Source organism: Gymnoscopelus braueri (assembly GCF_963280865.1).
Source record: "Gymnoscopelus braueri genome assembly, chromosome: 20".
In the NCBI taxonomy this organism is placed as follows: domain Eukaryota; kingdom Metazoa; phylum Chordata; class Actinopteri; order Myctophiformes; family Myctophidae; genus Gymnoscopelus; species Gymnoscopelus braueri.
In genome coordinates this window covers 7,333,063-7,354,367 of record NC_137622.1, presented here as the reverse complement: position 1 = coordinate 7,354,367, position 21,305 = coordinate 7,333,063, and the positions used below count along the sequence as shown (strand labels likewise).

General features: G+C 39.1%; 3 protein-coding genes and 1 long non-coding RNA gene across 4 annotated transcripts; 2 read left to right on the top strand and 2 right to left on the bottom strand.

Moving 5' to 3' along the window:
• Positions 1-3,376: 3,376 nt before the first annotated feature.
• LOC308075883 (uncharacterized protein) lies at positions 3,377-4,927 on the top strand. The gene is made up of 4 exons (XM_080415864.1): positions 3,377-3,562; positions 3,677-3,733; positions 3,984-4,100; positions 4,548-4,927. Exons 1-4 carry the CDS (start codon positions 3,404-3,406, stop codon positions 4,656-4,658), a joined length of 444 nt encoding a protein of 147 aa, XP_080271990.1. The 5' UTR covers positions 3,377-3,403; the 3' UTR covers positions 4,659-4,927.
• A 7,493-nt stretch (positions 4,928-12,420) lies between these two features.
• Positions 12,421-13,630, top strand: LOC308076242. Its single transcript, XR_013932270.1, has 3 exons — positions 12,421-12,467; positions 12,513-12,984; positions 13,167-13,630. It is a non-coding gene; the product is annotated as an uncharacterized lncRNA (long non-coding RNA).
• A 429-nt stretch (positions 13,631-14,059) lies between these two features.
• Positions 14,060-16,044, bottom strand: LOC308076310 (cytochrome b-c1 complex subunit 8-like). Its single transcript, XM_080416550.1, has 3 exons — positions 15,996-16,044; positions 14,569-14,735; positions 14,060-14,235 (listed from the first exon to the last, which is right to left on the bottom strand). The coding sequence occupies exons 2-3, from the start codon at positions 14,720-14,722 to the stop codon at positions 14,141-14,143; spliced, it is 249 nt and encodes an 82-aa protein (XP_080272676.1). The 5' UTR covers positions 14,723-14,735; positions 15,996-16,044; the 3' UTR covers positions 14,060-14,140.
• A 2,060-nt stretch (positions 16,045-18,104) lies between these two features.
• On the bottom strand, positions 18,105-20,594 carry gdf9 (growth differentiation factor 9; the record flags this gene model as incomplete). The annotated part of the gene is made up of 2 exons (XM_080416654.1): positions 18,105-19,042; positions 20,390-20,594. The coding sequence occupies 2 exons, from the start codon at positions 20,592-20,594 to the stop codon at positions 18,105-18,107; spliced, it is 1,143 nt and encodes a 380-aa protein (XP_080272780.1).
• Positions 20,595-21,305: the final 711 nt, after the last annotated feature.

Genomic DNA, 21,305 nt, shown 5'->3' with positions numbered 1-21,305 from the left:
TCTACAAGCTATGTGAGCTTGCAGATCTGCTATTTTCAAAAAAATCTTGAAATAAAATGTGGGATATTTGGAAGATTTTTGAAACATTCTAACAACACAAATATGGTATGGGGCTCCCTGGCATAAAACATTTTCAGATGGTGGTTAGGCGATATATTATAACTCTATGGGGTTACGGACAAATACATAATTCATTTTGGGGTCCAAACCACAGTCTATGGTCCAAACCATGACATGAAAATATTTGAGAAAAAATTGTGAAACAAGCCCAAATAAACAACTACACTTTAGAAACAAGCCCAAATAAGCAACTACACTTTAGAAACAACAAGCCCAAAAAACGCAACCCGCGCTACAAAATGTTTACAAGCAACTTTACAGAAAACGAAGCCCAACTTCGCTTATAATAAGCAGACATGGCAACGCTGGTCTTCACCTCGCGTCACCGGGCGTAAGGTTTCTGTTTCATGCTCAGTGCGCATATCTGGTCTAAAGCCCGCCTACTGTATCCGCTCATTTCAACGATGACAATACATACAAGTTCACAGATTGTTTCCATATCCGCTCTGAACCGGATATGCAAACAGAGAGCAAAATTGACCCCAGTTGTCTCGTTTGTCGTGTCTAGTCTAGAGCCCATAGCCTGGAAAGACTGTCGCGCTGTGATTGGATAAACAGTTGACAGGCCAACCCGTAACCGAGGCAACGCGTGAGCGACTCTACCTCCCGCTCCCTGTGTAGCCAGCTGTTGTGATACCACAATTGAATTAATAAAATCGACAATGCCACTATGTAGAAATAGTCCTGTATTCAAAATTGCATAGGCCATCTTCAATTAATTTAATGCACAGGACCCCAATGGAAACAAGCCATAGTGCTTTCTTGGGTTTTAAGTGCTTTCTGTGCTTTTTTTTTGCAAACTGTTAATAAAGTATTCAATCAATCAATCAAACTTATAGTTGTCCAAAAGTAAAACTACTCTAGTACTGATTTCGGTAAGTGTGTTGTCAGTGGTGGGACATTTTTTTTAAACTAAAAGTAGCAATACCTCAATGTAGAAATAGGATCAAGATCACTTGAGATAGGCTAAAAGTATTGGCATAAAATTATACATAGAGTACCCCAAAAGGCTACTCATTATGTAGAATATCCCATTTCACCTTTCTTCAACATGTGTCAAAATCTTTTGAAAATAGATCTACAAGCTTGAGCTGTGTTGTGAGCTTGTTTATCTGTATAAAATAAGGTGACGTATGGTTATAGTCTTATAATATGCTTTTCTCATTTTATGTTGCCCAACTGTTTTAGTGTGCAAAATACATTGAAGATAACATGGTTTGGGAGATCTCCAAAACCACCTCTGGAGGGGGTTAGAAATGCATTTGACAACATGTATACCTATGTTATAGTAGTGATTTACAATTTTCCATTCTATTATCTGCTCATTAGAGTCCTACTCCTACAGATGTGTAATACCAATATCGGACAACCTTCTTCCATCATAAAAAGCCCCTTCAGAGTAGAAGCCTTTCTGAACAGAGATAATGAAACATTACAGTTATATAAAACATCAACTGATGCACAAACACATCATCAGTGTTGTTTCCTGGAATCACTGGGTGTTTTGGGTCTTACAACAGACACACTCCTCCAGGCCACCGACTGAGGCTGATGTGACCCCGGCCTGCATGTGTCCAAGTGGCATGCCACTGCCCCCACTGTCTCCTGGGGGTGTGCTAGTTAGCTCATACATTACATTCATTTAGTTTAATAAAGAAAAAGGCAATCCATGAGTAAACATCATGATATCAACCCCAAATCAAATCACTCATAGGCCCATATGGTAGGAGTTAAACAGAGACCACTGTACTGGTGTAGTAATGACACATTCAGTAACATTCTGAGTGTTAAAATGACCCATAATTTCTTAAGTGAATCAACACTATTTTTGTTATGTTATTCCTTTGGTAAACCTGTCATAGTAATATCTTTGTAAGTCACATTTTCCTCAAGCTAAGCTGTGACACAAAACTGACCACATTTTATCTTCACCACCAATTCCCTGCGAGTAAAACAGCATCACTCTATATGAATCAAGATTATGATGAATGTGGGTATCTCCACACCCCCCCCCCCCACTGACAGGCACCACCCCAGTCCGTAGGAGTCATAATAATAATAATAATAATAATAATATCTCAGATTTATGTAGCCCGTTTCTAAGTACTCAAAGTCACTTTACATGAGAGAGAAAACAAAAAAAAATAATCTTTTTTTTTTTTTTGAAAGAGTCATGCCTCAGTAAAAACTGTAAAAAAAAAAGAAGAAAAAAAACGGGGTGAGGGGTTGGCTGGGGAAAACAATTTTTGAATAGATGGGTTTGACCAGGTTTGGTTCCAGGAGGTTGGCATCACCCATGGCCGGGTCAAGGCATGGGCACGTGGGGCAATTCCCCACCAAACTTTGAAACAAAATAATAAAATAACCAAAAGCTTTTTGAAATGCTACAACTGTCACAGTCCTCAAGCATAGGCTACTCTACTGTAACCATCATGTCCTGCAAAATCCAAAACCTTTAAATTAATTGTTGGTTTTGGACTTATGTTTCTTGTGTGACCGTCAAAACTGGGTTTCTGGGTTGGACTACATCAGTTATTGACCAATCAACATTTATTACTGCCCCCCTATGGGGATGGGGGGGGGGGGCAGGTTGTTGAGTGCCTTGTAGCTCTGGTCCATAGTGTTAGAAGAGGAGAACTCCTTCTAACGCTATGGACCAGAGCTAAGTGCCTTGCAGTATTTTGAGGATTATTTGGATTCTTTGCTTGAAGCCAGTGGAGGTCATGGAGAACTGGTGTGGTATGTTATCTAGAGTGGGTACTGGTAAGTTCTGAACATAATGGAATATATTGAGAACTTTGGATGTGGATGCTATGGAGGATGCTGTTGCAGTAATCGAGCCGGGATGTAATGAATGCATGAATGAGTGTTTCAGCAGAGAATAACAGAGAGGGTCGGAGACTATTCTTAAGGTGGAAGAAGGCATGCAGTTTTAGTGATCTGGTTTACGGGGGGGAGGAATGAAGGCGCATGTGACAGAGATCATCCACCCCCCCCCACCCTCCACACCCCAATTGTGCTCGTATTGACCTCGATGGTGGGCAGGTATAGGCTACAGGGGATTTCAGTAGTAGTCAGAAAGATGCACAGCTCTTTTTGATATCTGATGGCAGGTCCTTATTTGGACATCAGAAAGATCATGATGTGAATTTGAAATCTCAGCCTTCATCAAGATAGTGGGTGAGAGTGTCAGCATTTAGTAGTGTATATAAGCAAGTATTTGAGTGTGTATGGTTAGTAAGCATTCCATCTCAACTTGACACCTGTGCTGTACCTCGAAGCCATGAAGACTCTCTGTATCCTCTCTCTGACTTTCATGATGGTCTACACGGCACATATTAATCACAGCCATAAGCGTAATCTTAAGCCTGTTATAAATGAAATAAGCCTGAAGAATGAAATTGGGATGAAAGTAAAGAGAATCATAGAACACAATTACACGGTAAGCTATGTTCAGTGTTGCAGAATTGTCTGTTTTATTAAAATCATTATGATTATTTTTTGCAAATGTATCATTTTAAAATATGTTTTCAATCATATTCTAATCTCTAAACAGGAGCAATTGGACGGGTTAGTCTACACAAGCCAGCAAGAACTAGCCAAGCCATGCGTGGTATGTTAAAAACTTTCCCAACTCTAATCAACTGTTCTTAACATAGTTTTATGTTGTTACTAATCTACTGTTTCTAGATGTTTTCATGAAAGATCCATCCAGTGTTGTTATCACAGAAGCATCATGTTGCATCGTGTGCACTTGTAAGATGGAGCTTCACTCCTGACTCCTGTCTAAATTTCAACCCTGACAGACAATAAAATGTTGGCTATTGTAACTTATTCTGTAACGTGTTCTGTCTTCTTCCCAGGATAAATTCTTCTGTTTGGCTGAGGAGAGTCTGACTAAATTTCCGCCGCATTCATCTCTGAAGAACAACAGTGAGGTGACAAAACTTCATAATCTCCTGAGGAACTTCAACAGAAACGTAAGCAATTCTCTAAAGTCAGTGGTTTTCAAAGTGGGGTCCAGGGACCGTCATGGTTCCTTGAGGGGGTTCCAAATGGACCCTTAAAGGTGTGTAAGGTTCCATTTGTACAATCCAGTTAGTTTGTTTTTTAGTTTGAGAATCTGCTGTATGTATGTTAACACAAATTCGTTGTCAGCATTCACAACTTCACAACTAACACACACACACACACACACACACACACACACACACACACACACACACACACACACACACACACACACACACACACACACACACACACACACACACACACACACACACACACACACACACACACACACACACACACACTAACCCTAACCTGGGTGTGAATGTTTCTCTGAAGAATGCTATTGTTTTGTTTATTTGTGGGAATAAACAATGCTATTGTCATATGCAGTTGTTATTTTGTTTCTGATGCAGGTTACCACCAAGTGTAAGTGTGATCTGGAACATACCCAGAGCCATAAACTGAGGAACCTTCTGAACCACATCTCCAACTGTCTCCAAGTTGACATAGCGGAGTGTCATTAGTGAACAGGTGTTACTTCATCGCAGCTCTGCAGGAGGATAGCCGTCTATAGTTGTTCTGTGTGTGTGACCGAACAACAATCATATGATGTTTTGCATAGTAGTGCATATTTGTCTGTCATTAATGTTTCGATGAATTGAGTACAAAGGACCCCAATGGAAGCAAGCCATAGGCTTTCTTGGGTTTCAAATCCTCTTAGCAGACCTTGTATTGAACTGTGGCCTACTTTCCTGTGCTTTTTTTGCAAACTGCTAATAAAGTGTTTAATCAATCAAAACAGTTGTATCTCTGCCTTTGTTTGGAATAAAACTCTTTTGGAGTTACCGAGGCCATCAGGAGGACTGGGGTTGCCTAATTTTATGTTTTATTACTGGTCAGCAAATATTTAAAAATGATTTATCAGTTCATGAAAACAAACGTGGCCCGATTTGGGCCCTTATGGAAACACTTTCAGATCCCATGGTTTCTCCAGTGTCCATACTGAGCTCTGCACTGCCAGGTGGTGCTACCACACACATTAGTAATCCGGTGATAAAAAGCTCTCTCAGAATCTGGCGCCAATTCTGAAAACATTTAGATTTTAATAATATGTGTGGCCATGTGCCTCTGACTAACAATCATCTTATTCCTCCCTCCCGAGCGGACACGGCTTTTAAGATATGGCACACCAATGGCTGGATGTTTTTTTGTGACTTATTCTTAGATGGCACATTTGCCTCTTTTGAAACCCTCCAACATGATCATGAGTTACCAAAATCTCACTTTTTTAGATACCTCCAAGTTCGTAGTTTTGCTAAGGAACATTTTCCATTTCCAACTATGCCAGATAAGAGTACAATAGACACCATACTAGACTGGGACCCATACACCAAAGGAATCTATCTAATATGGCTATGCAGGAGATTAGGCCGCCTCTCTTGCACAAAACAAAATCAGGACGTAAGTATTGAGCTGGAGGAGGAGACATGGGAATGCTCTCTGAGACGCATTTATACCACCTCCTTGTGACTTCGACACTGTCTGATCCAATTTAAGATATTGCATCGTTTGCATTTCTCCAGAGAAAAACTGTCCAAAATGTATCCTAATATTGATTCTACCTGTAAAAGATGTCATCTGGAGCCAGACACTGTTTTGGGGATGCACATCCTTGACTCAGTTTTGGAATAGTATTTCGAATGCCGTTTCATCCATTTGTCATATAACAATTGAGCCCAACCCAATAAATAACTGCTACTGTATATTTGGAGTTCCAAATGATGATGTAGCCTACCAATTACCTCTCCACAGGCCAACTTTATAGCATTCTCTTCACTTATAGCCCGGAGGCTTATTCTCCGCAATTGGGAATCTGATAAACCTCCAACGTTCACGAATTGGGTCAAGGATGTGCTATCCTTTATACCATTAGAAAAGTTCAGGTACAACAGATACAAGTCTCGCCAAAAATGTATAAGGCCTGGTCCCCTTTTATAGAATTTACCCTTTTCTATCTTTTTCTACAACTGTGTATTTCCTCTGAGGTGGAAAGTCTGGTGACGCGAGGTTACTGGAAGTGATTTTAGCTGAATTAAGTGTTTTTCCTATCATGACATCGCTTTTTCTCCCTTTTTTTGTTCCTGTTTACCGTGGTTTCTAGAAAAGATAGGCACTCTTGATCTGACTGTAATTCATCATGTTTTCAGAGATGCTTGGATGTGTGGTAACCTATAATATCAATTCAAATGTTGTCTGGTTAACGTCTGGTTTGAATATACTAAACCCCCTTAATCTTACTAAGGTTCATTTTACCATTTTATTTTTTATGTCTATTTAATTTCTAATTCCAACTTCATGTGAAATTATTTATTGCTCTTTTTTCTTTTCTCCCCTTTCATTGTTGTTGTTTTTTTGTGAGGGAACCGGGGAGGGTGGGTTATAGTATGTGGGGTTGTATGTCTTTATACTTGAAAATCCTATAAATAAAGTTGTATTAAAAAAAAAAACGTTATAATGGAAGTAAGTCAATGGGGCTTGGATCAAGCTGAGATACCTTGCCTAAATAAATTTGTTGTTGTAATATAACATTTTATTTCTATATCTTATGTTCCTATTACCGCAACAATAAAGGATTACTTAACACACAATTTGTACATTGTGTTGTGTGAATAGTGTGTCATACAGCAACATGCTCCAAATGTGATGAAATATTCAAATTAATCCATAAGATAAAACCAAGGGAATACCTCCAGTAAACAGTTAACACACCACCACTTCATCACATTAATTCAGACAAGCATTTTAAATAATTTAACTACATTTACAGGATGAAGATGTGGAGTTAATAGTGCACAGGAATAAAATGAAACAGAGGATGTAAGATAAAACAAGTAAAATAATTTGATAAATTAAAAACAGAAAAGTTTGATGTTGCAAACGTGGAACATACAATATAATAAATATGAAGTACATTCACTTTCAAATCAAAACACAATAAAACTAAAATTAGCTCCATATTTTTAACTCACAAACATCAACATAAAACATTGAGGTGACCTTCCCAGAGCATTTTTCTATTATTTATTTATTTATTTTATTTTATTTTTCATTATTTTTTTAAATTTCTAACATTAGACATTTAGAATGAAAGAAGTAATCAAAATTAGATTTGAAGGACAGTCACCAGAACCAGGGGCGTGTGAAATACCTCTTTAAAGTCATCAAATTTACTAGATACACATCGGACACACAAAGACAACAATCTAAACAAACTGGAAGTGGTGAAGCTGTCAGATCTGCACGCAGCACTGCTCAAACCACCATGCAACATTCAATCACACTCATGCATCAAACATGCAGGCATACACATAATAGAATAACACTTAAATGGAGGACAAATTACTCACATTTCCACTTACGCGTTTCGGCTATGAGCCTTCCTCAGAGCATTCATATCACATAGGTTCAACTCACTTTATACAAAAGGTCAGCTGAAATCTCAAGTCAATCACCAAGGTCCAATCACTAGTATGCAAGAACAACATGCAAGAATACAAGAATGTCTTTTCTGAAAATAGATGTGTGAATCATTCCAGTTTCATCCTTGGATCCAAGGATGAAACTGGAATGATTCACACATCTATTTTCAACAACGCAACAGACAAGAAATCATTCATCATTCAATCATCCCCACACTATAGCTTAAAATGCTTTTTGGGTTAAGACTATCTTTGATGCCCCTTCACTGTTTATTGGATGTGTTACTTTGTTACTTTATGATATATGCCTCAAATTACCTGTAATTGCCTGTGTTCTTGCATACTAGTGATTGGACCTTGGTGATTGACTTGAGATTTCAGCTGTTGGTGAACTCTGACCTTTTGTATAAAGTGAGTGGAAAAAGTGGAAATGTGAGTAATTTGTCCTCCAATTAATTGAAATTGTTGGATGTGCTACCCTTTTGGATTTCTTTGGTAGATCCTACTGATGCAACTGATCCATATTCAATGGGCATTTATACTCTGTCGTCGGTTTTGCCTTGGAGACGGACAGGTTATGGACCGGGTCAATGGGGTCAGTGTCCAGGGGCCCTGGGGCTATCAGGGACCCCTGGGCTGCGAGATGCAGATCACAATTTATTAAAATGTATATAGTTTACAGTGGTGGAAGAAGTACTCAGATATTTTACTTAAGTAAAAGTAGCAATACCACAATATAAAAATACTCTGTTACAAGTAAAAGGCCTGTGCTCAAAATGTTACTTGAGTAAAAGTACAAACGTATTGGCACCAAAAGTAAAAGTACTAAAATGTTTGAAAATAGCATATCTACAAGCTCACAACGTGTTGCGATGCGACGCGTTGTGAGCTTGTAGATCGGCTATTTTCAAATAGCCTATGTATTAAATAGGGCTAAAGTGGTTAATTTATGTTTTATAAGATATGATTTATATCTGCAAAGTAACTAGTAACTAAAGTTTTCAAATAATTGTAATGGAGTAAAAGTACAATATTTGCAGAGAAGTAAAAGTATTAAAAATTGGAAATACTCCAGTAAAGTAAAAAATACCTCAAAATTGTACTTAATTACAGTACTTACTTTACGTTACTTTCCACCACTGATAGTTTAACACTCAAATATGTGGAACCTTCAGCCTATACAGCCTATACATGTGACTACAGGACAAAGTCTGCATGGCTAACTGAGCTGACAAGTCATTTTTACATGCAAATAAATATCTCGTAAATGCTGCAAGTTGCAGACTGTAAGTCCTGTACAATAAAATGTCTGCAGGTGCTTTCTTGACTCACGCATGACTCACAACTCGAGTAGTGTGTTTGCTTGCCCACCTGTCGTATTTTTTTGTAAGTCAGAGAGACAGACAGACAGACAGACAGACAGGCATGCACGCACGCACGCACGCACGCACGCACGCACACACACGCGCACACACACACACACACACACACACACACACACACACACACACACACACACACACACACACACACACACGGTGTGTAGCATGCCCTACTCTTTTGACCTATCAGAAGCATAATGTACACTTTTGATATTTGATACTTGAAATTGTTAATATTGCAATAAATGACTTGCAGTCCTGTCTAGCATACAGGAAGATTCACCTGAACAACTATTTCACCCCATCAAGTCTTTCTGCTCCATTCTTACATTGTGGAGCTGCATGGTGCAGCTGCACAATCTGGGCAGAAGAAATGTATATTAAGACCACAGCTCTCACAATAAAACAAACTGCTTAACACGAGAAATTTAAAACCCACCAGAATTAAGAATGCAATTTTGGTTTAAGGAGAGGTGCTGATGTTCTCAAATATTGGCTCCAAAGTCAAATAAAAGTCAAATGCTATCTTCATGTGGCTTTTCACTTTCAAGCAGAGTTATCACTGTATCCTGCAATTCTGAGAAATGAGTTGTGTGAATGCATGCTAACACTTATCTCCATCTCCAAACAGGAAAAGATCTGTGAAGCTAGAAGCTCTGATCGAATCTCTTCTGCAGTGAATCCTGGTGTCTGCAACCCATAATGGCACCTTATTAAAATATGTATCTGAATACACTGTATAGCCAGTAAGGGGGCTGGTCAGGGAGCACTGTAGTTTTTAAAACTTTATGATCGATGCACATATTTTATATGATATGCATTTGTTTCTTTGTGAGGAGCTATCTAACTTATGAAACTTGTAGATCAGTTACATTCGCCATTGCACGCCACACTGATATATATATACAGTTATTTTAAGCCAGCAACAACCTTGTACGCTGGAGTAGGTATAAATTATGCCTTATGTCCTCAGTCTATTTTTTTGTCAGACAGACAGACAGACACGCTCGCACGCACGCACACACACACACACACACACACACACACACACACACACACACACACACACACACACACACACACACACACACACACACACACACACACACACACACACACACACACACACACACACACACACACACACACAGCAGGTGTGTAGCATGCCCTACTCTTTTGACCTATCAGAAGCATAATGTACACTTTTGATATTTGATACTTGAAATTGTTAATATTGCAATAAATGACTTGCAGTCCTGTCTAACATACAGGAAGATTCACCTGAACAACTATTTCACCCCATCAAGTCTTTCTGCTCCATTCTTACATTGTGGAGCTGCATGGTGCAGCTGCACAATCTGGGCAGATTTTTTTTAATATTAAGACCACACGATAAAACAAACTGCTTAACACGAGAAATTTAAAACCCACCAGAATTAAGAATGCAATTTTGGTTTAAGGAGAGGTGCTGATGTTCTCAAATATTGGCTCCAAAGTCAAAAGTCAAATGTTATCTTCATGTGGCTTTTCACTTTCAAGCAGAGTTATCACTGTATCCTGCAATTCTGAGAAATGAGTTGTGTGAATGCATGCTAACACTTATCACCTATCTCCAAACAGGAAAAGATCTGAGCTAGAAGCTGTGATCGAATCTCTTCTGCAGTGAATCCTGGTGTCTGCAACCCATAATGGCACCTTATTAAAATATGTATCTGAATACACTGTATAGCCAGTAAGGGGGCTGGTCAGGGAGCACTGTAGGTTTTAAAACTTTATGATCGATGCACATATTTTATATGATATGCATTTGTTCTTTGTGAGGAGCTATCTAACTGAAAGAGAGAAGTGTGTGTCTGATGAACCATGTGTAACTGTATACCCCAGGTGAGACATGATAGTGGAGCAAATTCCCATTGAATTGTCTTAGATGGTTAACTTAAAATGTTGTTGTCAGCAGTGACTAAGACAATGGGTAATTGACTACACAGTGAAATCCTCAGTGTTAATTTAACTCTGAGGATGAACACTCTTAGAGTTAAATTAACACTGAGGATTTTACAGGGTACACTTGACAGATTCATCACAAGTTACCACTAATGCAAAATGACATTATTGTATGTGTAAATGCTTCAGCTCCTCTTCTTTGACACAAAAGCATGTTAATATAAAGTATATTTGTTCATCGTGTTTTGATATGACACGGTGCTGTAATGTGTCAAGCACAGAAGTCAATAAAAACAATATGAACGGGTTATTGCTGAGTGCTTGGTGCCATTATTGCAGAGTCTGGATCAAAGCAGTATCCATAGATCCTCCAGAAAGGCAATATCCTTTCATACACTTTTCCAACATAGTTGAACACTGGGCCTTGCTTTTTGGGGAAATGCTATGACCAAAGATTCTTTCTTTCCTTTGGGTTGGCAACATATTGTATTTGATACATGTATTACATACATCACAGGCACCAGTTCTTTAAAGTCTTTAAAACCCTAGAGGGATTACAGGTCCGGCTGCCTTAACCACATCAACTTTGCAAGTCTAGCTTTGACCTGAGCGATGCTCAGGAGAGGTACCATATCGTCACCTTGCTAAACTAATGGCCTAAGTCATTTTTTGAGGAAAATTATATTTTTGCCTAAGTCAGCTCCTCATGACACTGGCCACCTCTGGTAAAATCGCCTAACTCCTAATTGAAAAAGATCATGCAGTTCACTCCCCTTTTAGTATAATGGCCTAACTCCCTAGTGTGACTTAGGCCAAAATAGGCCTTTTTTTGGCCTAAGTCAGCATGGTTTTGTGACTTAAGCCAAATTAATTACTGATTTAGGCCATTTTGAAAACATTTTTGCTTTTTGTTTTGGCCTAAGTCAGATTTAATCCTATTTAAATCTCTTATGTTACATAACTGACAGACAGTGCTATTTCTATTTAAATAGTCATAATTTCTTATAAACATTTTTGGGTGAAATGATTAAGAAATATCATATAGTTTTGTTTTGAATCAGTTTTTTATTTTTCCTGAAAAACTTTAAAAAATGACTTAGGCCATTAGTTTAGCAAGGCGACGATATAGCAGTCGTTCTCAAAGTGGGGTTCAGGGACCCCCAGGGGGCCTTGAGGGTGTTCCAGGCGGTCCCCAGCCAAATGAGTTAATATTGCATCAAAATCAGGTTAAACACTTTAACGCTATATACGTTCTCTAGCCGATCTATACACTCACGTGTCGCGATAGGACAGATTGTGAGCTTGTAGATCGGCTATTTTCAAAACATCTTGAAATTGTTTTTGAAGATTTGGTAATGTTTTGGAAACGTATTAACGTATGGCACAAAATGTTTTCAGATAGGGGTCTGCGCCCAGACATACCAAATATGGCAAAATAAGTTTGTGAATTGTCTGCTGGGCTTCCTTGGAAGCATGACACTTTAATAAAGAAAATCAATCAACCAAAATCATATACATTTCAATTTGGGTCTCTTTAATCTGAGTTCCCAGAAGTTTTCGCCAGCTCGGCGAGGTCTCTTTGACATGAAGATGTTTGAGAACCGTATAGCAACTTGAGTGTAACATCCTCCTCAGATGAACAGTATGGTCTACTTGGTCTCATACTGAAGCCGAATGCTTGGCCAGAGTGTCTGCAAAGTGTTGGTGTCTTGTTGTATCACAGCTCACCCACCTGCCTGGTCTTTCATCTCCCCAAATATTCACATCTTCCCCCTTTTGCATTCCCTTCTCCGACTTCCAGTTGCTGCAGTCACCCAGTACAAAAGGTCTTGACCTTGCTGGTGAGTACAAAATAACCCTTTCCACTCACTTACATCAGCTCATTTTTCTTTTAAGCTGTTGACCTTTCTTTTCTGTTTTTTGTTCTCCTTACTCCTCTTCTGTCTCCCCCTTTCCTGAAAACTACGAACAATGGAGCCTACATGACAAGTTTTCACCCATTTCTTTGAACACTGAAAACCTCTGATGTGACTATAAAGTTGAATGTAATTTTAAGGGCGCTCCCACCGCACTTCTGTTTTACCTACGGGGCTGAACCTGCCAATGCTTTGTCAATGCAAATGCGTGGATTCTGGGAAAAAATGCACAACACCATGAATCCACGCATTTGCATTGACAAAGCATTGGCAGATTCCGCCCCAGAGGTAAAATAAAAGTGCGGTGGGAGCGCGCCCTGACACAGGAATGCTGTCCGAGCCATCCCTAAAACACCCTGGACAATACTCCACATCCCAGACGCTTCTTCCTCCTGGCTCCCAAACTGTGGAATAATCACCCCTTGCAGTCAGAACTGCACTCACTGAAACAGAAACTCAATTTCCACCGTGGGATTAATATTAATGTATAATGTAATTTTTTTGTATTCATCTTTTTTTGTGATTTTGTAAACGTTTTCAAGGTGAAAAGAAATCCATGTACTGAGTGATATGCTTAATGTGTTGTATTTTCAAAACTCTGGATAAGCAACATTATTGATGTTCTGGTTTCAGCATAATACTGCCATTCAGTTCAGGGCCCAGACAACAGAGTCGAACATTGTGTGTAAACTCTGTTGATGCCATCACTCTAACAAATCAATAACATCTAGTATACAATCCGGAGACAAAGTATCAGCTTGTGTTCCAGTTCCAAATTTGTTTCACTTGTTTGGTATATGTGGTATATCACTTACAGTGCCTTAAACCGTATGAACCCTAACCTCACTATTCTGCGGCAAAGCTAGCAGATCTACAAGGTTGTAGATCTGCTAGCTTTGCTATTAGTTTTACAACAACGTCTACAAAGCGGTTAACCCATTAAGACCTGAGGCCGCTTCTAAACATTTTCTAAATCCTAACAGTTTTTCGGAAAAAATTTTAAAAATAATAATTTTCACGATTTTTCAAAAATAGCAGATCTACAAGCTCGTAGCGCGGCACTCGGTGCCGCGCTATGAGCTTGTATATCTGCTATTTTTGAATAGCCTAAAGAAATCTAAAAGTGACACAGATGCGTTCCAGGTATTAATGGGTTAAAGCGCTTTTGTGGAATTCAGATTCTTCAATCAAAACTCACTTCACATAAATATTTGATCTTTAATGGTCAAACATACAGAGTTGAAATAAACAGAATTAGGAGACAGGCAGAAGAGTAGCAGGCAGATCACTCGTCATTCTCATAGTCGGCAGCAACCTTCCTCTTGCCCTGTTTATAGACGTGGTTTCCCCAGGTATATGTCAGGTACATCATCGTCATCGCTGCAAAACAATCAGCACAGAAGCACCGCTGATGAAAAAACTATTGACCAATTTGGGGAAATTATACATTTTACAGGATTTTGGGGGAGAATTTCGTGTTTTTCAAAACATTTGCTAAAAATAGCAAGTCTAGAAGGCCACAACGTGAGGCATTGTGAGCTAGTCGGTATGTTATTTGTGCCCGTCGTCGTTGTATACCCAAGTATAAAATAGGGCTTAAGTGGTTAATCAGACTAATCCATCTATTTGATTATTTAAAAAAAATCATACACATGTAATATTTATAATGGAAATGTTTTATGATTCAAAATATATACAGATATGAATACTTACGGGGAGCGACTTTGAAGAAAGAAGCGGTAATGCGTCTCCATGCATTGGGGATTCCTTTAGAGAAGTAGTTGGGGAAAGCCCTCTGTTCAAATGGGGAGATACTGAAGGAAATGATGTGCCTGACCTTGGCCAAGTTTCCGAAGTGGCGACCCATGATGTCCAGGGAGCTGAAGTGAAATAACAAATTGTGAGTTACAATCTTAGATAAACCAAACATCAAAAGACAGTACCACTCGACTACACTGGAAAAGCAGGGTACTACTTCTTTTTATTTTTAAAAGTAAATCCCTGCATAACTTGTATTATGTAAGTGAAAAGTAGGCTAACATATTTCACATGAAACATTCAAAATGTTTAATGTAATTGCCAAAACGCTTGAGTATGAATAGATTGTCACTGTCTGGCAGAAATCTAGCTCCATATTTACTTTATGATTTTTTTAAAATAATGGCCTATTCAATACTTAGCCGTAAGACCATGTCATGGAAAAGTAGCGAGAATAGATGATCTACAAGGTTGTTAATTGTCTATTTTAAACGTTTTTTTTTTTAAAGATTCCACTCATTCCAGAAAATATATTGACACTATTTCCTATAATTTGGCCAAAATAGCGATGCCGGGTTGAAAGTGGTTAAGTGTGTCTGTGGGTTTTTATAAATATCTATCCAATGAAAATTATTAATGAGAGCTTAAGGGCGCGCTCCCACCAAGAGTTGGCTGGCCGCTGTTAAACGCAGGTTGTGCGCGGCCACAGTTTTTTGCAGCCAGCGGATTCTAAAAAACGGGAGTGTCGCGCCTGTCACTCACTTTCAGGACCCTCCCCATAGCCCGCACTGCCCACTGCCTGCTGCCTTGAGCACCATGTTGCTTCCTGAGTCTTGAGACGGTCCGCCTTCGACTCACCCGATTGGACAGAGGGAGAAAATCAGCGCCTGCCTCCAGCAGTTTTATGCTTAGTCGCGGAGAGCAGATAAACGCAAGGTCTGCGCGAGAGGCGGAAAAATCTGCTCTTGTGTGAATCAACGCATTTGCATTGACAATGCATTGGCAGATTCTGCAAACAGCGGCCAGCCAACTCTTGGTGGGAGCGCGCCCTAAGACTAAATAACAACTACACTGGAGCCAATGGAACAACGGGTTCTTTTTACATTTCCTGAAAAGTAACCGTTTTGGACATTTACATTTGACAAGCCAAAGGTAAACAAAGGGCAAAGGAGGTTAGCTAAGTTAGCAAACTAAGGCTAACTGGCTAACCGCGTCCTCAAGTATTTAGCTTTTGAGACTGTGGCGTTCATCGTCAACACAGTAGTTTAATATGGAACTGTCATCAAACGAGAGGCACAACAATGAAGGAATGTCTTTAAAGTTGTTAAAGTGTGTAAATAAACATAAATAAACAGAGTCACATTTATGACATTGAATCTCACCGTTCAGCTGCTGCTCGAGAGAAGGCTTTCTAATAGTGCTCAGTAAGGTTGTCTCTGATTGGTTAAAGTCCACCGGATGCTGTCTTTCGTATTTCCGTTGCATGGGGTAATGGCAATAGTATTTTTTGTACTTAAGTAAAAGTATCAATACTGCAATGTAGAAATACTCTGTTACAAGTAAATATCTGGAATTCAAAATTTACTTGAGTATAAGTACAAAAGTATTACTTAGTAAGTAAGTAGAAAGTACTCATTATGCAGAATTTCCCATTTCAAAAGTTTTCATGTGTAAAAGTCCTTTGAAAAGCAGATCTACAAACTCACAATGCGTCGCTTTGGGACAAGTCGTGAGCTTGTAGATCTGCTATTTTCAAATTGCAGTAGTATTGTCCAGGCAAGTATATATGTCTGAAGTGGTTTTGTAATAATACTCAAAATCTTCAAAGTAACAAGTTTTCAAATAATTGCAGTGGGGTAAAAGTACAATATTTGCCTCTGAGATGTAGTGGTTTAGAATAAAATATATTTGAAAAATGTAATTTAAGTCCCTCACATCTGTATGCAAATTACACCCTACACATAATTCTACATTCATTCATTCAAACTCTGAACTCTGACTGGGGAGCGAGTCTGGGAAATAGGTGGGTTATTGCTCTGAGTCTAATGATCATGGGCCTAAAATGTCCTGAAGTGAAAGAAAATATTTAAAAAAATAATCTGACTATCCCAAAAATGTTGACATGGCACTCCATGTCAAAAAGATTGCCGACCCCTGCTTTTCATACACACAACCTTCTACAGTGTTATCCTTTTAGCACCATACGTACCACTGTAATATGTGCAAACTGCTAATAAAGTAATCAATCAAAAGTAGAGATTTCCACCAGCCTTGACCGCGTATTACATTTACCAAGGCAAAAACTACCCTGTTTGCGATCCTGTCCATTGGCGTCTTTGACGCTACTGCCATCATGTGGTGAAGCAGAGTATAGAAGAAAATAGCTGGCAGTACCACATCAAGTAGATATATTTTCATTGTCATAAAAACATTGCCAAGAAATACATTTATTCCAGTGCATCTTGGATGTTATGAATGTATTCCATTTGTGCTTACTATGTTCATTGGAAATATAGCCTCAGATTAGTAATTTAGTATGGAGCAACGGAGAACAGACACCAAAATATCTGAATGCTAACTTTTTTTTAATTTATATTCTTTTTTCATTTCTTCTCATCATGTGAATAGCCTTCCATCAGATGAACACAGACATAGTACATTCATTCAATTTACATAAATAGACATGACATGCATTTAGACAGAATTGTCAGTACAAATTCATAAGTACGCTGTCCCGTGATGACCAGAGGTAATAAATATCTGAATGCTAACTTTTTTTAAATTTATATTCTTTTTTCATTTCTTCTCATCATGTGAATAGCCATCCATCAGATGAACACAGACATAGTACATTCATTCAATTTACATAAATAGACATGACATGCATTTACGGTAGACAGAATTGTCAGTACAAATTCATAAGTACGCTGTCCCGTGATGACCAGAGGTAATAAATACACACTATTTTGATAGATTTCGTTCTGGACATTAGGGAAAACAGTTGTCAGACAATCATCTGTAATCCCCAGGAATAAAAAGGAATGTAAAAGGTATGACATATTACCGTGTTAAATAATAGACAGACCACCCAAAATAAATTAAGAAAAACTTTAAATAACATAAATTATACATTTTCTTCGTCAAGTGCATCAAATTCTCTGTTAAACAAACACCCCCACCTATTACTTAAATAATAGAAGAAAACAAATCAAAGAAAAATAAATTATTAATTTCTTCATTTTCATTGGTATAAAACAGTTCACATCAACATACGCTTGTTTAAGTAAACTCAACTGCTGCTGTACATCTAAATACTGGTTTTACAACTCCTGACCGACGTCATTGAGCCTAGGCAGGTTATGTGATGGTTAACATCTAGGCATTTACCAGAATAAAGTGAATTCATCCATGTTCACTGCTAAGAAGGGTTTAAGGTTGACACGCTGTCCAGCTTGTACTTTTTCAAATACAAATATATGGTAGAAGTGGACTTAGCGACAAGTGCACCTGGTGGCCACCATATCTCTTAAATCTTTAAAGACATAGGATCCATCCTTTTCGAATATCATGACACTTAGCGGTCTGTAATGGGAGGGGACGCACGAGGGTCTCGGCACAGAGGAGTCCAGCTTCTCATAGATGATGTTCTGTACCATGGTATGGACAGGGGATCCGTAGATGGAGCCCATTGGACTCGGACACTGGCCCCTGCAGTACCTGGGATTATACTTGGGAGGGAAAACGATCCAGTGGTCTAGTTTGAGCTGACTGAATCTCACTCTGAAGTCATACAAGGAACAGTCGTTTGTTTTGAACTCAGAGCTGGGACGAAGGTCCGGTAGCTGAGTCTCCAGGCTCTGCTCGCCTCTTTTGCTCTTTGGAGATTCCCTCCGTCTCCTCCTGCCACCAATCCTTCGTTTGGGATCGAACTCCACCTCCCGGTCAAGTTGGTTCACTGAAGTAACAAGCCGCTGAGGTGCTTTCACAGGCCCAGAAGACCACTGATGGGCTTGCTTGCTGGGGTCATTGAGATAGAGGAGGAGAGATGGAGACCGCAGAGCGGGTTCTGTTGGAGTTTTGTTCTTGTCCCCGACGGTCCCTCTGTCCCCTGCACAGCTCAGCTTGATGAGCAGATGCAGGTTCTTCCTCTGAAATCTCAAGAGAGGGAGGAGAAACCTGCTTATATCAACCTCCACCCAGTTCCCTCTGCGACGTCCGTTTCCACTTACAGTGAAGTTGGTAGTGTGGAAGCCGGGGCAAAGCATACACTGGTTCAAATCCTTCTGCTGCTCTTTGACCTTCAGGTAGCACACAGCAGAGAGAGGTGCTTCTTGGAGTCGGTCAAAAGAAAGCAGCAGAAGGGATTTCAAAAGCTGCTCATTGTCTCTCAAATGATCCAGGTGGTAGAAGACATCTTCCATGAACAACTCTGTGGGAGATGAAAACATACATCAGTATAAAAAAGGTACAAAAAGAAAAACCTTGTCTATCTAATAATCATTTTATAGAATGTCATTGAAGATCAACATTTATTTATTTTTCAAATGAAACCACCTAGTGATATTTTTGCTTGTAAATGATTATCTAGTGTTAGACTAACTATGCATTGATGACAATACATGAGAGGGATTTGAATGTAATTAGAAAGTGCCATAATCAATCGGGGGTTCTCACTCCTCAGAGTTACTAGAGGGGTTACTTATCACAAAACCAAATGAGGACATTTTTGCATTATTTATTTTCCAAAATAATTAAATGTCTGAAAACACATTAACATTATCAAACATAATGTGTAAACAACCAAAAATAATTGATTTGCACAACAACAGTGATGCTATTGCTGTCAAACGAATCTATGAAGCCACCAAGCTGCAACATCACTTGGAGGAAACAACCATATAAAAAAACTAGGGATTCTTCCAAGCTTGTCTGAAATCTCTCAACAGTCAGACATTGATGAGACATTCAGCTAAATATGGTGCTTTGAAAACCTCTTGTCAAGTTGCATGTGTAAATATAAATATGCAACACAATGTTATATAAATGCTAATGGGTATACGTTGTCTTGATCGATTAGCCCTACTTTATTAGTCAGAAATGTAAACAGCACGAGGTGCAGACAGACTGGGTACAGCTAGGCATGGATCACATGACGGTCGTCTGTCATGACCGTCATGGATGAACTTCAACCTGGTGTCTGCACTTTCTCCATTTACGGTCCGTACATCTACATTAACGTTCAGATTTCAAATATAAACCTCATGGCCATCGATGTTACAATTATCTACGGGCCCTCAGAAGTACCCGTATCTTCTGTATTGTTCAATAAAAAGCATTTTAATCCCATCGGTGGCCATTTTCTCAGTTATCTAGAGTGCAATACAGCTTCCAGCCGATAGGGTCACGTAATTGAACGCATTTGGCAAAAATACGGATTAAATGGCCATCGATCTGATACCTTTTTTTATGTAACAATACAGAAGATACGGGTAACTTCTGAGGGCCCGTACATGATTGTAACATCTGTGGTCATGGGGGTAAGCACTTTATATTTGAAATCTGAACGTTTATGTAGATGTACGGGCTGTAAATGGAGAAAGTAAGTGAAACACTATGTTGAAGTTCATCCATGACTGTCAGTCATGTATCAGGGCTAGAGACTCTGACATTTAGGCTAAAAGGATAACACAAAAGGTTGATAGTGATTAACGTCTCACACAAGTTCATGTAATAAAGGCTTAACACGTAGAAGAATGAAGAATCCCCACCTGCTTACCTTTGCTTGGGTCCAGACATTCACCTCTTGGCTTGATCAGCCTGATAGTATTGCAGAGGTTGTTGTCCACCCCGTTCACACTCCTTCTCTCCCTCGACAGCTTCTTATGAACATCTCTCATGTATCTTATGTATCTGTGGTCAGGTTTCATCAACATGTTCTCTTTTGCATCTGCGGTCCAGTTGGTCTGGCCGTGCTCTGACATGGCTTTGAACAGGGAGGAGAAGATGCGTGCATGAGGGACCTGGTCAACATCTAGAGAGTTCACCAGGAGGCCACAATGAGGTCCACCAGGACCACTACAGACAAGAAACACTAGAACAAATGCACGGAAACAATGAAGTAAAACTGACTTCAGCGTTTGTGTCTCCATTACAAAATAAAACATAAAAAAGGAAGGGGGAAAAGAAAGGGGAGAAAGAGTTCAGGTCATCTGAACCACGCGCTGAGTGCCACCTAACCCCAGCAGGTGTTTCCAATCAATCATCATCAGTCAAAACTGATGGGGATGGATGATTGACCCGGCTGTGATTGACTTCAACTCAACTCAACTCATTTATAGCCAGTGGTGGGAAAAGTAGGCTACTGTACGGACATTTTTTGCTTGAGTAAAAGTATCAATACTGCAAATGATGTGGAAACACTCTTGATACAAGTAAAAGTCCGTTAATCAAAATTTACCCAAGTAAAAGTGCATAAGTATTGGTAAAAGTACTCATTATGCAGAATGTCACATTTCACAAGTTTTCAAATGTCTAAAATGTCTTTTGAAATCTTTTGAAAATAGCAGATCTACATGCATGCATGTATCGGATATTTTCAAATGGCCAAAATGTATATAGGGCGGAAGTGGGTAATGTTTGTTTTGTAATAATACAATCTACTAAGTAACTTATTTTTCAAATAATTGTAGTGG

Coding starts and splice junctions, on each gene's coding strand:
- LOC308075883 (XM_080415864.1), top strand. CDS start 3,404: ATGAAGACTCTCTGTATCCTCTCTCTGACTTTCATGATGGTCTACACG. Junction 3,734..3,983: donor AACTAGCCAAGCCATGCGTG/GTATGTTAAAAA, acceptor TCTTCTTCCCAG/GATAAATTCTTCTGTTTGGC. Junction 4,101..4,547: donor TGAGGAACTTCAACAGAAAC/GTAAGCAATTCT, acceptor TTTCTGATGCAG/GTTACCACCAAGTGTAAGTG.
- LOC308076310 (XM_080416550.1), bottom strand. CDS start 14,722: ATGGGTCGCCACTTCGGAAACTTGGCCAAGGTCAGGCACATCATTTCC. Junction 14,236..14,568: donor TTTCTTCAAAGTCGCTCCCC/GTAAGTATTCAT, acceptor ATTGTTTTGCAG/CGATGACGATGATGTACCTG.